This window comes from Dromiciops gliroides, chromosome 3 (genome assembly GCF_019393635.1).
Source record: "Dromiciops gliroides isolate mDroGli1 chromosome 3, mDroGli1.pri, whole genome shotgun sequence".
Taxonomy (NCBI): domain Eukaryota; kingdom Metazoa; phylum Chordata; class Mammalia; order Microbiotheria; family Microbiotheriidae; genus Dromiciops; species Dromiciops gliroides.
In genome coordinates this window covers 250,155,977-250,171,801 of record NC_057863.1, presented here as the reverse complement: position 1 = coordinate 250,171,801, position 15,825 = coordinate 250,155,977, and the positions used below count along the sequence as shown (strand labels likewise).

The window sequence follows — 15,825 nt, the reverse complement described above, 5'->3', positions numbered from 1 at the left end:
TAAGTCTGAAAGTATAATGTTCCAAATTTCTATTCTCCCACCTCTGTAAAGAGAAGTATACTTATTTTCTCATTCTTTCAAGTTTATTTTAATCATAGTGTTGAATTTCACTTTAATTATTCTTTCAATTTGAAATGTTATGAACATTGTGTATGTATGTGTATAGATATATGTATATGCACACATACATTATGTAATTCTTCTGTTTAGTTCTCATCCTTTTCTAAATCATACTCATTTCCTACATAGTAGTAATAAATCCTTTATTGTAATATACAACTATTTAGAAATTAACTAATCAGGGGACAGTAGATAAAGCACCAGCCCTGGATTTAGGAGGACTTGAGTTCAAATGTGACCTCAAACACTTGATACTTTCTAGCTGTGTGACCCTGGGCAAGTCACTTAACCCTCATTGCCCCCACTACTCAAAAAAAGAAATGAACTAATCAGTGGACATCGACTATGAAAAAAGTATGACTATTTTGTATAAAAGTTAATTTCTTAATTTTTCATTTTATAAATTTTGTTAATATAAATTTTCAGAAATATAATTTCTCCTCTGAAGACTATATCAGTTGTATTACAGAAATTTTGGTAAGGCGTGTTACAATTATAATTAGCATTCCCATACTTGTTTATATAATTTGTTTTTTGCCCATTCACTGCTGAGTATGTCAACAATTGTTCACCCAGGTGTAGACCTTTTTGCTTGAGTTTGTAATGATTGGAATGACGCCACCTACTGGAGACTTGCTGTGGGAAAGCTCCACCATGAGGAAAATGTCTGAGAGGCATTTTGGCTTTTCCTTGGCGTCAGGAAATGATGTTTGCTCATGGGTGCTGTCTATCAAGGCTACCAGCCAATCAACTTGAGGAGCCTCCTATGGTCTGGGAGGAGACAGGAAGGAGGAAAGGGAGCCTGCGCAGAGAGCGCTGGGCCTTTTGGCTTCCTGAGTTGATGGTGGTGGCGGCAGAGGACTTCACAGGAAATTTGAGGAAAGATAGGAATGCCAGGCTGTTAGAATTCTGTTCTCAATCTTTTTCTTTCTATTTTCCAATAAACCCTTAAAAACCTAAACTCGTTTTATCAGTGATTTTTAGTCAGTTTCCCCCAAACTGGGGGAACAGATTAGAATCCACATTTAGAATCTTAAATTACACAAGTTCTTTTTTTATTAATTAAAATTTTCAATTAGTTTTTCAGTTGACTTCTCCATAAAACACCCATTACTACTCCCAGAATTATTTCAGAAGTCCACAGGGACCTTTTTTTGTCCCTTTGATTCCTTTTTCATTCCTTGACACTGGAATATGATGCTTCTCCTCTGTCTTCTCTTTTACTAGGATCCTTGTTATTTGATAACCCAGGTCTAGAGCTCATCTCTCCCCGTTTCCCTACTGTGGGGTGCTCTTGGCTAGTCCTCACCCCAGTGTCCTAAGACTTCTTTCTTTACCTTCTTAAGCTGCCCTGGGCTGGAAAAATGAGTTGCTGTGACTTTTCCATGGATTTCTTGTTCAGAACGCAATCTGCTGCCTTTTCTAGGTCATGGTGGAAGTACATTGGAAGAGCTAGGTTAAAATCCTGACTCTTGCTCTGCCATCTTGACCCCATCCCTCCTCATTTTCATTTTATTAAGTGCTTTTATTTTTTAATTTTCCCCAGCATCATATATTTTATTTTTTTCTCTACTTTTTGGGGGCAAATCTTTATTATGTATTGCTTGCTTTTCCTTTTAATCATTTTGTTTGCTTTTTAAAAATCAAAGTTATCCTTTTAATGATTCCTTTTGGTCTTCTTTATGTTCTCTTCTGTTCATTTCAAAAACATGTTACAATGACCCTCCTTTCTTTCATATTCCATCTTTTTTTTTAAAGGACAACATTATTCCTAAGTACCCCTCTCCTACCACTCTACTTGCCTAAGAAATTAGAAAAAATGAAAAGAAAACCTTTGTGACAATGTGCAAAGTCAAGCAAAACAAATTTCCACAATGGCCCTGACCAAAAAGAAGCCATTATTTTTAAATGTTTCTTGTATAGACCAGACTTTTGGTTTTGTTTCTTACGCAGTCTGTCCCTTATTTCTGTTTATTTGATATTTTAGAACATTCACATTTGAAGATATTATAATTAGGCTTGTGTCTTCATCCATTTGATTTCACCCAATTAATTTTAAATGTTACTTATAAAAAATAAGACATTTACTTTTTGAGGAAATATCTATCAAGCAAAGCAATGTTTTTTACTACCTTCAAATCTCAGGATAATTCATCTAAATAAACATAAATAAGAATTATGAGTTAGGAAGATTTTCTGGAAAACAAGTATGAAATTTTTTTATCTGATTGTTCTTACCTGGTATGTAAATACCCCATGATTAGATGTGTTAATAAATAAAGTGTTTTCTACATTTCCCACTACTCTGGCAAGAAAAACTACATCAAATGATGTATTTCCTCCTGGAAGAATTTTCTGGAAAAAAACCACAACAACAACAAAATGAAAATGAATCATAGTGGAAAAATACTAAAACATATTTACTTAGTGATCAAAAGATTATATAAACATAGTCAAAAATTTCTAAACTGTGATACTTCTCTTTTGTCTTCTCTTTTTCTAGGATCCTTATTTGACTTCCCAAGTCCAGAGCTCATTTCCCCCTGTTTCCATAAATGACATGCATCCAAAGGATCAGTGGTCTTTTCTCCTCCTTTTAGCATGTAAACAATGTACCATTACCCATGGCTTATGAAATACTAAAACCAGCTTATTTTAAATCCCTCCTTGTGCTCCTTTCCAACACTGTTTAGAACTGTCCAATGTTGGAGTTCTTTGGTATATAATCTGTTTCCTTCTTGTTCCCTGTAAGATGTTCTTTTTGTTTAGGGGGTGCTGGAGCTTGGCAACCACACTTCTCAAGAAGTCACACTTGGGAAATTTGGATTTTTCCTCTAGTGGAGTACTGATGTGTGGGGGTGAGTGGGAATACCTTCTATTAAACCATACTTTATTCTCTGATTTCAATAGTTTCAAACAATTTTCTTTGATGATTCCTTGAAAATAGTCTTCAGGTTTGTTTTATCTTTCTTAATTGGCAGGCTAATGTTTCTGAGATTCTTTCTGTGTGCCTTATTGGTCAGGTAGATTATTTGTTTAAATTCTATAGACTTGGGGGCAACTAGGTGGCGCAGTGGATAAAGCACTGGCTCTGGATTCAGGAGGACCTGAGTTCAAATCTGGCATCAAATACTTGACATTTACTAGCTATGTGACCCTGGGCAAATCACTTAACCCTCATTGCCCTGCCCCCCCCCCCAAAAGTTGTATAGACTTAATATGCTAAGTGGTACAAGGGATAGACTGCTGTACCTGGAGTCAGGAAGATCTGAGTTTAAACCCAGTCTCAGACACATACCAGCTGCAAGATTTGGGGCAAGTCTTTTAATCTGGTTGCCTCAGTTTCCCCATCTGTTGTGAGGATCAAATGGGATAATATTTGTAAAGCACTTCGTACAGTGCCTGGCACATATTAAGTGCTATATAAATGTATTTCCCTCCAATTTTTCTATTTTCTGACAGGTCAATTAATTGGTGTTTCATCGAAATTTCAGTTGTTTCCTATGTTGTCATTACTAAAAATGCTATTACTAAGGTAGTAGTATCCTTGATATAAACTTATAATTAAATGCTATGAATTCATCATAACTCATAAGTTAAACAGTAAAAAGTCATTTTATAAATAGCTAAAACACACAAATACACACTGCACATTTGAAACACAGATATTACCTTGATATTACCCCCCAATAAATAACTTTTTAGGATACAACTTTATTATGATTTAGTTATTATAAATCTAAGCATTTTAATTTCATATTTTTGTGGAATTCCAAATTTCTTCAAGGAATCCTTGTTTTCAGTTTCAAGTTGCTTTCAAATATATATACTACTTCAATTACATTAATGCTATAGAATCACAACATGCAGCCATATTCTTTCCATTTATATTTTAAAATAATGTTGATAGCAGTACTCATTTAAACAATACTTTAGATGTTAATTGAAATGGTTTTTTTTTAATTAATTTTTTTTTTGGGGGGGTGAGGCAATTGGGATTAAGTGACTTGCCTGAGGTTACACAGCTAGTTAAGTGTCAAGTGTCTGAAGCTGTGTCAAGTGTCTGAGGCTGGAAGTGGGTTTTTTTTTTTTTACGACACACACAAACACACACACTTTTTTTTTTCCTCTTTGCTATCCTCCCTAACATCTACCTTTGCACTGGAACCACTAAGTATTAAAGTATATATTGATTGATTTTGATACAACTTAATTATTTTTTCATAGATTTTTTTCCACCTTTCTCTACATACTGCAACAGATATTAGTGCATCAACTGATTATTTTCATAGTGGTCTTGAAAATGCTTATCATGAGCACTGCAAAAGAAGATAGCTAAATTTTACATGAATTGACATTTTTGTTGCTTTTGTTCCTTAAAAAGAACACTAAATCTGAAGCTGGAGGGTCTCACTTTGAATGGCAGTTCTGTTACATATTACCTATGTGAGTTGGGTCAATCAGTCACTTAACCTCTCTGAGGTTCAATTTCCTCATCTATAAAATGGGCATTGGATAAAATGAACTCAAAGGTTTCTTCCAGTTCTAAATCTATGATTCAAGAAATCAATAAGTATTATCTATTTGGTATGATTTGGTGTTTGAACCTAAGCAACTTTATTTAACTAAAGACCAGTTCACATAATAACTACAAAATGATTACAACTGAGATTTTTGAAAGCTTTAAACTTTAGAAGATAAGACATTAATCTATTTAAGATGAAAATACTAGCAATTAAAAATGGAAATGACAAAATTTGCGTCATAAAGTCTGACAGCCATTAATGTTATTCTACTCAAGATTACAATGTTTTTAGGGTAGATAAAACAAGCAGTGTTTAAAGAAAGACTTAGGGATCTTGGGTATTGAGACAAATATAATTCTTGGATTAGGTTTAAAATGTCTTTTAACATTTTAACATTTAACATTTTAACAGTCTCATTTAAGCAATACTAAATTATTCACCAATAAAACCATGCCACTTAAATTTCAAATGAGTAAATATTAACAACAGAAAAACTCACCCTATTTTGAAAAAATGATGCATGAAAATGTGACGTTGTAGCGGATATTGATACTAAAGTAATAGTTTCTTCAGAACTAGGATTATGAAGGTAAACTTTTTCCATTTTTGGCATCCCAACTGGTCTGAAAAAAAAAGAAAGAAAGAAACAGGGTAAATGTATCACAAAATTTTCCCACTCTATTTCTTTTTTTAAAAGTATTATCAAACTCTTCTATTTTTGAGCTTCAATCACAATAAATGCCTCTCTCCCCCTGCAATTCCATCCCTTGTCTATAACAAAACAAAACAGAAAAAATATGCAGTTTAGTAATACACAACAACAAATGTGACAATTTATGCAACATTGCACACCCTAAACTTCATTTCTTCAAAGGGATAGAGGTACGTTTTCTCATTTTTTCTTTAGGGTCTAGATTATTATAACTGATTACAATAGCATTTAATTTAGCTTTGTTTTTTTCTCCCCCTTGTTATTCTTCCTGTTTACATTGTCGTAGTCTTTATGTATACTATTTTGCTGGTTCTGCTTATTTCACTTTTTATTAGATCATGTAACTCTTCCCATATATCCCTAAATGATTTCTATTCTTCATTTCCTATGATGTAGTAAAATTTAACTGCATTTATATAATGTAATTTCTTTAGTCATTATCCAATCAAGAGACCTCTACTTTATTTCCAATCCTTTGCTATCACAAAATGCACTGCTATGAATATTTTTATGGCTATGAGACCCCTTTTTTTTTCTGACCTTCTTAGGATTTAGGACTAACAGTGGGATCTCTGGGTCAAATAGTATAGACACTTCAATTATCCTTTTGGCCTATTTCCAAATTGTTTTCCAAAATGGTTACTTCAATTCATAGTTTGATTAACCATATCTTAATGTGCCTGCCTTTCTGCACACCATCTTCAACATTGACAATTTCCATTTTTTAAAATCTTTTCCAATTTACTGGGTATGAGGTTAAAATTCAGATGCTTTGCTTTGCATTTCTCTTACTTTAGTGATTTGTTATTATATCATTATTATTACTTTTCATGTCTTCTTTTTTCACATTTTTATTTATTTATTTTAGTGTTGGGGTTTTTTTGGGTGGGGCAATTGGGGTTAAGTGACTTGCCCAGGGTCAAGTAAGTGTTACGTGTCTGAGGTCCGATTTGAACTCAGGTACTCCTGAATCCAGGGCTGGTGCTCTATCCACTGCGCCACCTAGCTGCCCCAGTGTTTATTTTTAATATTCTTTTCTTTTTAAATTTTGAGTTCCAAATTCTCTCTCTCCCACTCTTCTCCCACCCACTGAGAAAGCAAGCAAAATTATATCAATTATGCATGTGAAATCATGCAAAACATATTTCCATATACGCCATATTAGTAAAAGGCAAGAAAAATGAAGTAAGAAAATTATACTTGTTTGCACTCAGAGGTCATCAATTCTCTGGTATGTCTTGGATAATTTTATTGAAAGAATTGTGAAAAGTGTGTGAATCAAACTGACTTCATTTTGTAAAACTATTTTGTAAGCTAAGTTTCATTTTCCTGTAAATTCCACCTGCTTGCTAATCGTGGGAATTGAGTGACATCCTATTTCACACTGGGGAAAGTCCACCTGCTTGCTCTCCTCATTACCAACTCCCTAAACTTGCTCATCCCCCCCCCCAACTTGGAAAGTCCCGAATCTTTCTTTCAATTAGAAATCAGATTAGCTAATCTTGTATCTTGACTTATATTCTATCTTTCTTTAATGCATAAACATCTGTCTCCCCTGTATACAAGGTCCAGTGCCAAGCAGAGGAGGCCTAGACTTCATTTGCTTTGAAATTGGCACACACTGCTTAATAAATTGATAGGGTCAGAAGCTCGAACCTTTGTTTCCTAAATTATTTCAGATTTTACCCATCATAGATTGATTAGAAAAGCCAAGTCTTTCACAGTTGATCATCATTATAACATTGTTTTTACTGTGCACAATGATCTCCCAGTTGTTCTTACTTCACTTTGTATCAGTTCATATAGGTCTTCTCATGTTTTTGTGAAACCACCCCCCTCATTCTTCTTTTAGCACAATAGTACTCCATTACAATCATATGCCACAACTTGTTTTGCTGGTCCTGAGTTGATGGGCATTCCTTTAATTTCAATTCTTTGCCACTATAAAAGAGTTGTTATAAATATTTGTGCATATAGATAATTTTCTTTTTTATTTGATATCTTTGGGGTATAAACCTAGTAGTGGCATTGCTGGGTCAAAGGGTACCCACAGTTTTATAGCCCTTTGGGCCCTGGCTAGACCAGTTGATAACTATACCAACAGTTTATTAGTGCACCTATTTTCCCTTATCCCCTTCAGCATGTCATTTCTTATAGGAGTTATTTCCATTTGCCTTTTTCTAATCAACAGTGATTGAGAACATTTTAAAAATAAGACTATAGGGGCAGCTAGGTGGCACAGTGGATAGAGCACCGGCCCTGGATTCAGGAGGACCTGAGTTCAAATCCGGTCTCAGACACTTGATGCTTACTAGCTGTGCGACCTTGGGCAAGTCACTTAACCCCAATTGCCTCACCTCCCCCCCCAAATAAGACTATAAATAGCTTTGATTTCTTCTTCTTTTTGCAGGGCAATGGGGGTTTAGTGACTTGCCCAAGGTCGCACAGCTAGTAAGCATCAAGTGAGGCCGGATTTGAACTCAGGTACTCCTGAATCCAGGGCCAGTGCTTTATCCACTGCGTCATCTAGCTGCCCCGCTTTGATTTCTTCTTAAAATTGCCTGTTCATATGCTATGAGCATTTATCAATTAAGGAATGGCTCTTATTTTTATAAATCTGATTCAGTTCCCTAAGTATTTGAAGAGTGAGAGCAGATAAATTTGCCTTAATTTTTTTTATATTGCTTATTATCCATGGTGCCTTTGAGCAAAATGTAATTTCCCTGATTATCTCTTTTAATTATATTTGTTTTTACTTTTGCTTTGTCCATGATCATGATTGCTACCCTTACCTTCCTTACTTCAGTTGAAGCATATTAGATTCTGCTCCAGCTCTTTATTTCAACTCTGTGTGTATCCTTCTGTTTCAAGTTACTGAGTAGCATATAGGAATATAAACAGTTTATCTTTATTAAGTCCTTTATGCTTACTCTTCCATGTTTACCTTTTTAATACTGCTCTTGAATCACATTTGAATGTCAAATTTTCTATTTAGCTCTGGTCTTTCACCAAGTCTTCTATTTAATTAAATATCCATTTTCCCCTGCAGAATTATACTTATTTTTTCTGGATAGGCTATTCTTAGTTGTAATCTTAGCTCCTTTTATCTTTCAGAAGCTTATATTCCAACCCCTCTGCACTTTTAATATGGAATCTGCCAAATTTTGTGTTGTCCTGACTGTGGGTCCCTGACATTTGAATTGTTTCTGGCTACTTGAAGTATTTTCTCTTTGACCTGGGAATTCTGGAATTTGGCTACAATATTCCTGTGAGTTTTTATTTTGGGATCTTCTTCAGGAGGTTATCAGTGGATTTGTTCAATTTCTAGTTTATCTTCTTCCAAGAATTCTTGTCAGGTTTGGGTTCAATTAGCATTGTTCTTTGACGCTTTGCTTATAGCTGTTTTCATGTTGTTGTCTTCTGAATTTATGTCTTAGTCTTCTCTGATACCATAGTATCTTTTTTTATGGTCAAGTTAATTTTGTTGTTGTTTGCTCATTTTTATGTTAAAATTCAGCTCTGCTCACCTGGTGGTGGAGAGGCACTGTCCCCAAGCTTCAGGCTTTTTAGTGCTGCTATTTTCAGAGCTAGTTCTGGGGGTCTGCAAGTTTTCAGTGCTTCCAAAGTGTAGCAGTCACTGCTCTCCTGGTCTGAGATCTGGTCTTACTTAGGAAGGGCCCTGGCTCCCTTGCAGCTACAGGTGTCAGTGCTCCTCTTAGATCTGGAACTGTAACCAGGGTGCCTGCTCCACCTTGGAACTATGACCCAGAGCTGTCCATCAGTGACAGCAATACTCACTGACAGCAAAGGGTTCATAGTAATCTCTTCCTAACTAGTGGTCCAAATCCTTATGATCTGGGCTGAGAAGTCCTGAAGCTGTTGTTGCTGTCAGAGACACCTCTTTGCATTTCTTCATGAGAACTTTTTTTTTTTTAAGTGAGGCAATTGGGGTTGTGACTTGCCCAGGGTCACACAGCTAGTAAGTGTTAAGTGTCTGAGGCTGGATCTGAACCCAGGTCTTCCTGACTCCAGGGCCAGTGCTCTATCCACTGTGCCACCTAGCTGCCCCGAGAACTTTTTGTTCACATAATCATTTGGTCTTATTTGTTATCATATGATAATCAATCTGTACTTATTCCTAAAACCTGTTTGTTCATATAACTTGACTACTTACCTACAGGGGAATGGCTTTTGATCCTATGTATTTATGCTAGTTTCTTATGTATCCTAGATAGTGGACCTTTATCAGCAATTTCTGATAAAAAAAAATTTTCCACCAGCTTAACTACTTGCATTGTACTTTTTAATTGTATCTACTGTAATTGACTCTATCCCATGTCTGATTTAAGACTTTCTCCACAGCCATCATTGAAAAAGGTACCTGATCTAATTTTTTTAATGGGGTAACCTGGTCTGGACTTAGACCTGAGTTCAAATGTGGCCTCAGGGGGCAGCTAGGTGGTGCAGTGGATAGAGCACTGGCCGTGGAATTAGGAAGACCTGAGTTCAAATCCGGCCTCAGACACTTAACACTTACTAGCTGTGTGACCCTGAGCAAGTCACTTCATCCTGCTTGCCTCAGTTTCCTAATCTGTAAAATGAGCTGGAGAAGGAAATGGCAAACCATTCCCGTATCTTTGCCAAGAAAACCCCAAATGGGGTCACAAAGAACCAGACAGGACTCTAAGAAAACAAAAAAGAGAATAAAAACTCTTACAGAAGGAATTGCTTTTCATCTAGTCTTTGTATCCCCAAGTAAACACGCAATGGGGTCATGAAGCATTGGACAGAACTGAAAAACGACTGAACAACTGAACTTACATAACAGGGTAATTGTGAGGTTAATTAACATAGTGAACACAAAGAACTTAGTAAAATTTAATGCACTTGACAGATACACATAAATGTCAGCTATTATCAGATATTCCCAACTCCAATTCCCGAGTTTAACTACATATTACCTCAGAAGTAATCTGGTTCATTTGTGTAGGAGACCTAATACAGTTTATAGGAAAGCTTGAATGAGAGCTTAAAAAACCAATGATACTCATTTATTGAAGTAAAAATTCAACCTCATACTTTGGGTTAAAAAATTAAGATAATTTCAGTTGATTAAAAACAGAATGATATATACTCAACTATTATTTTATAACATAGGGGGAGACTTAAAAATAGTTGAATCTAGAGTTTGTCCTTATTTGGGCAAGTTTCATCTGTCAATTTTCAGGTAGGCTTATTTGCGCATAAGAGCTACAACAACTTTTTAAAAGACAGCATCATTAAACTCATACATAGTACAAAATGCAAAATCTACTGCAGTTGCAATATTATGCTACCCTTATAGACTATCAAAGATGAATTCCTAGAAATGGGATCCTTTGTTGAAAGATGAGCCCATCTTATATAATATGACATTAGAGTCCCTTAAAACCTAGTACTGTCTTACTTAACCAACCTTGTTTCTTGCTATTCCTTTAAACAAATCTTTCATTCCAATCTGGCCCCTGCTAAGAATGTCCTCCCCTAACTTATCCACAATCATCTATAACCATTGTTCAAAACTTATTTTTAGTCGTAGCTTGCCCTGTCTTTTTTGACTAGTACACATAACTCTTAAGAGTACTGACTGTTCAAACTAAATTTTGTATGCAATTATAATACTGCCTCTTATTTATTCTTTGGAATGGTTTTGAATGCTATTGACTAGGCTTAAAAACATTACTGGGTTTGATCAATTAATATGCTATCAATAAAAAGAAGCATCTGGAAAAGTTCATCTACAGGGAAGTCTTCTTTGACTTGAACTCTATCGTAGATCTCTTCGTGACATGGCAAACACAATGTTTTACCATTTTGTCTCAAATCTAATTAATATTCAAAGCGTTAAATAAAGTTCTCTCATGTATTTCAAGGAACCATGAATAATTGACACATGGATGAGAGAGAGACTTTCTGTGAAAGCATTGGAGGTTAGCATTTTAAAGTAATTTCTCATAAAAACAAAATTTGTCTGGAGAATGAAAGGCCAAGAATATCAGAGAAATCAATGAAAAAAAGTGATGCAAGGTGGCATGGCTTTGATAGATCTTAAACTATACTACAAAACAGTAATCATCAAAACAGTCTGATGCTGGATAAGAAATAGAATGGTTGATCAATGTAATATACTATGTATATAACATAGAAAAAGTAGATGATCACAGTAACTTAGTGTTTGATAAGCCCAAGATCCCAATTGCTGGGGGAAGAACTCTTTATTTGACAAAAATTGCTGGGAAACTGGAAAGAGGCCTGGCAGAAAGTAGGCATAGACCAGTGTCTCATATGGCATACCAAGATAATGTCAAAATGGGTACATGGTTTAGACATAAAGAGTGTTATCATAAGCAAATTAGGGGAGCATGGAAAAATTTACCTGTCAGATCTATGGATAAAAGAAGAGTTCATAACCAAACAGAAAGTAAAATCATATAATAAAATGGATAATTTTGATTACATGAAATTAAAAGAGTTTTGCACAAACAAACCAAATGCAGTCAAAATTAGAAGGGGAATCAGGAAACTGGAAAAACAATTTTATAGCAAATTTCTTAGGTAAAGACCTCACCTCTATGTAGGGAACTCACTTATATGTAGAGAACTGAGCCACATCTATAAAAATAAAAGCCATTCCCCAACTGATAAATAGTCAAAGGATATGACCAGAATGTTTTCAGAAGAAAAAAAATCAAAGCTATCAAGACATATGAAAAAATGAAAAGTAAAACAACCTCACACGATTGTCTAACATGATAGAAAAGGGAAATGACAAATGTTAGAAAGGATATGGGAAAATCGGTTCACTAATGCATTGGGGGTGGGGGCGTAGGGCAATGAGGGTTAAGTGACTTGCCCAGGGTCACACAGCTAGTGTCAACTGTCTGAGTCTGGATTTGAACTCAGGCCCTCCTGAATTCAGGGCCAGTGCTTTATCTACTGCTCCACCTAGCAGCCCTCTCACTGCATTTTTGATGCAGTTAATGAACTGATTCAACTATTCTTGGAAAAAAACCCAAACTATGCCCCAAAGGATATAAAACTGTGCTTACATACCCTTTGTATCTAACAAAGAGATCAAAGAAAAATGGAAAGGACTTAGCAGCTCTTTTTGAGGTAGCAAAGAATTGGAAACTGAGGGGATACCCCCCCCCATCGAGAAATGGCTGAACAAACTGTGGTATATGATTGTGATGGAATACTACTATACTATAAGAAATGATGAAGAGTGTGGTTTCAGAAAAACCTAGGAAGATATACAGAAACTGATACAAAGTGATGTGGGCATCACTTAAAACAATATTGTAATAATTACCAATTGTAAAAGAATGAACTACTCTGATCACAATGATCCATGACAATTCTAAAGGAATTAACAAAAAATGGTAACTACCTTTAGTGAGAGAATTGACGGACACCAAGTGCAGATTAAAGCATATTTTCTTTATTTTTCTTTCTTTTCTTTCACAACATGGCTAATGTGGAAATGTTTTACATGACTTCATATGTATACTAGATATCACTTTTTTGCCTTTTCACTTGGTAGGGTAGGGGATGGAAGGAAGGAGAGAGTTTGGAACTGAAAATAAAAATTTAAAATAAAATATTGTATTTATGATTATTATTTCACGTTCATTTCATGAGGGTTAGGCTTATGCCCCCTCCCCACTCCCCAAGACTATTAAGTCCTTTGAGTGCAAGGATTCTATCTTCTGTTCCCAATAAACAAGTTAAACATGCAAAATGAGCACTGGTGAAAAATTCAATCTGAGTTTTGAGTATCTTCTTACTGTTTTTCTCATATGTTGCAATAATCTCTGTAAATGTCTATAAAATAAAATATTCTGGAGGACTGACTAAAGATTTTTCACATATTCAGCCTCTACATTTAAAACATACTCTTGATGTATCTGTAAAATGTCATATATTTTGATGAAATTGAACATTTAGTCATTTGGTTATTTCTTAAGTGGTAGATGGGTGGTAACATTATGTTTAAAAAAATAATTATGAATTTTTTCTGTTTTTATTTATATCTTTGTTAACACAAAAATGTGTCTACAAAAGAAAAAATCCATTGCCAGAAAAGGGAGTATATGATTGAGGCTCTCCCCCTTTTTCTCTTTCCATCTGTTGCTAAAGCTTGACTGGGATGATGTTAATACCTTCAACAGACAGAAATAGGAAAAGTCAAGAAGGAGTAGACTGGAATGGAAAGCTAACAGAGTTCAATTTTAGAGATATTAAGGTTGGAGAATCAGGAGACTATCTGGTTATCCTGCAGATACTTGTCTAGGTTTGGCATTTAGGATAGAAATTAGAACCTAATAAAGAGTTTTATAAGTCACCTATGGAGCAATTATGGTTGAAATTGTCAGAGTAGATGAGATCAGTATGGAGGGGCTAAGGACAGGACATTAGTGGGTATCTGTATTTAGGTCAGAAGATGGTAGTTAGAGGTAGTAAAGGCAGAGCAAGAGGATCAGAGGAAGAACCCAAAACATAAGGCATAGGTCAAAAATGGCAAGTGCTGCACAAAAAGTTAAGGAGGTGGATTGCTGGAAAAAGGGCCATATGATCTGGCTATGAGGAAATAATTTTGTGTTGAGTACCCATAGTATGTTTAGCACCTGGCACATCTGTCTTCCTCTCCACTCTAAACCTTCTCTTATAACTTGGGGACTTTGATACAGTGACTGGGCAAAGGAATGATGGCCTAGACAGTAAAAAGAAATGCCCGTGAAGTCAGTACTTTCCTGTTATGAGAAGCAGATAGTAGTTGCAACTAGAATGAAACTGGCTTCCTGGAATAGCAGATGGGGCTTCAACAAGGAAAATCTAGTTTATGCTGTGATAGTTGTTATAGCAGTGCTAAAAAAAGAGGCAGGGAATTAGTACACATTTTTTACCTTCTGATATTCCTGTACAAACACAACACACTAGCTCACGACCATAAGAAAAACCATTTGAGAAATCACATTCAGTGGCAAGTTCTTTTAGAGAATAAGGAGGTGGACCTAAAGATGGATTCTCAGAGCTTTATTTTGGGGATGGGTTGAATTTTGGCTACCTAGACATTTTAGCACCACTTGTTGAGCTCACTAGGGTAGCTCAGCTACCTGATGAATCATATCAGATACCAAAATTTCAATATTATGAAACTGATGGAAATGAATACATTTCTACAGAATACCTGAAAAAACTGTTCTGATTTACCAGTGTGTGTTATCTTAAAAGTCTTATTAGCTTTCCCTTCTACCTGCTCCCTTGTTCCCATTCCCATCAACCTCACACTCTAAAATTACCCAGCACTTCTCTCGTGTTCTCTGGAATGCCTACTCCATAGATAAGAAACACATTTTTCACCCTAACTCTTCTTTTCTTGCTCTTTATCTTTTTGTACTCACAGAGATCCTGCTCCCTCCTAATGATTCAGCTTTCCTGCCTAACCCTTTCCAGCACAGTGTGCACCACTGTTACTTTCAGGCTCTTCTAACACACTCAGTAACCCTAACCCTCTCTCCTCTGAGGTTCCTGTAATCTACATTTAATCCTCAATCAAGAGTCTAGTGGCTATTAACACTCTACCAACTTCCAGAATGCTCCTTCTTTCTTCAATGAGGAACTTTCTCAATGAGTTCAGTGCCTGGCTCAGTCTTTCTCTCCTTCTTAACTCCTGTTCTCTTACTAGGGGACTTGAAAAAAAAATCTATATATTTATAGACATATATAGGTATGGAGACAGACAGACAGCTAGGTAGATAGTCCAGCAAGCACTGTAACCTCCCATGACTTGTTCCTTTACCTCACCAAAGCCATTTACAAATACAGGCACTCTGAAATCCCCTCATCTGATCATAGTCTGTTGTCATTCCACCTATCGCTTGGCCTTGAAACTCCAAACACTATTCTTCATCCTCTCTGACCTTCAATCCCTCCATCCCTCAGTTCTTTTTAAGGCCATCTCCCCTTCACTGGACACACTCTGTTCCCTTCCCTATCTTGACCCTGTGGTGAAAACAGTTTAGCTCTAATTGTTCTTTTCTGAATCCCTTGCCCTTTATTTTAATACAGATGTTACTGTAACAAGTGTCAGCCTTAGATTAATTCCTCCTACCATTTGCTGCTTTCACTCTTATTCATGTGCTGCTGAAGGAAGCTGGAGAAAATCACAAAACCATGCTGACTGGGTCCACTAAAAATTTGTTACATAATTTCAAGTAGTTCCTCCTTTTTCCCATCTGGGTGCTCTTGAGGACATCATGATCTCCAGAAACTCATCATCCTGGAAGATGAAATCATCACTCAAACCCATGCTTTCTAAGTACCTTCCCTCCCTCTAGCTGGAGAGGCTGGGAGGGGATTTACATCAGAGTTCTTCTCAGATCCTCTACCCCTTGAGGAAGGTACTCAGGACATTCACCTTTATCC

At 35.9% G+C, this 15,825-nt stretch overlaps 1 protein-coding gene across 1 annotated transcript in view; it reads right to left on the bottom strand.

The window, feature by feature from the left end:
- TMEM131 (transmembrane protein 131) overlaps positions 1-15,825 on the bottom strand; it is a 225,571-nt gene that overhangs the window by 75,605 nt on the left and 134,141 nt on the right. The window contains 2 exon segments of the mRNA XM_043993447.1: positions 2,359-2,475; positions 5,146-5,269. Coding sequence (XP_043849382.1) covers positions 2,359-2,475; positions 5,146-5,269 — 241 coding nt within the window.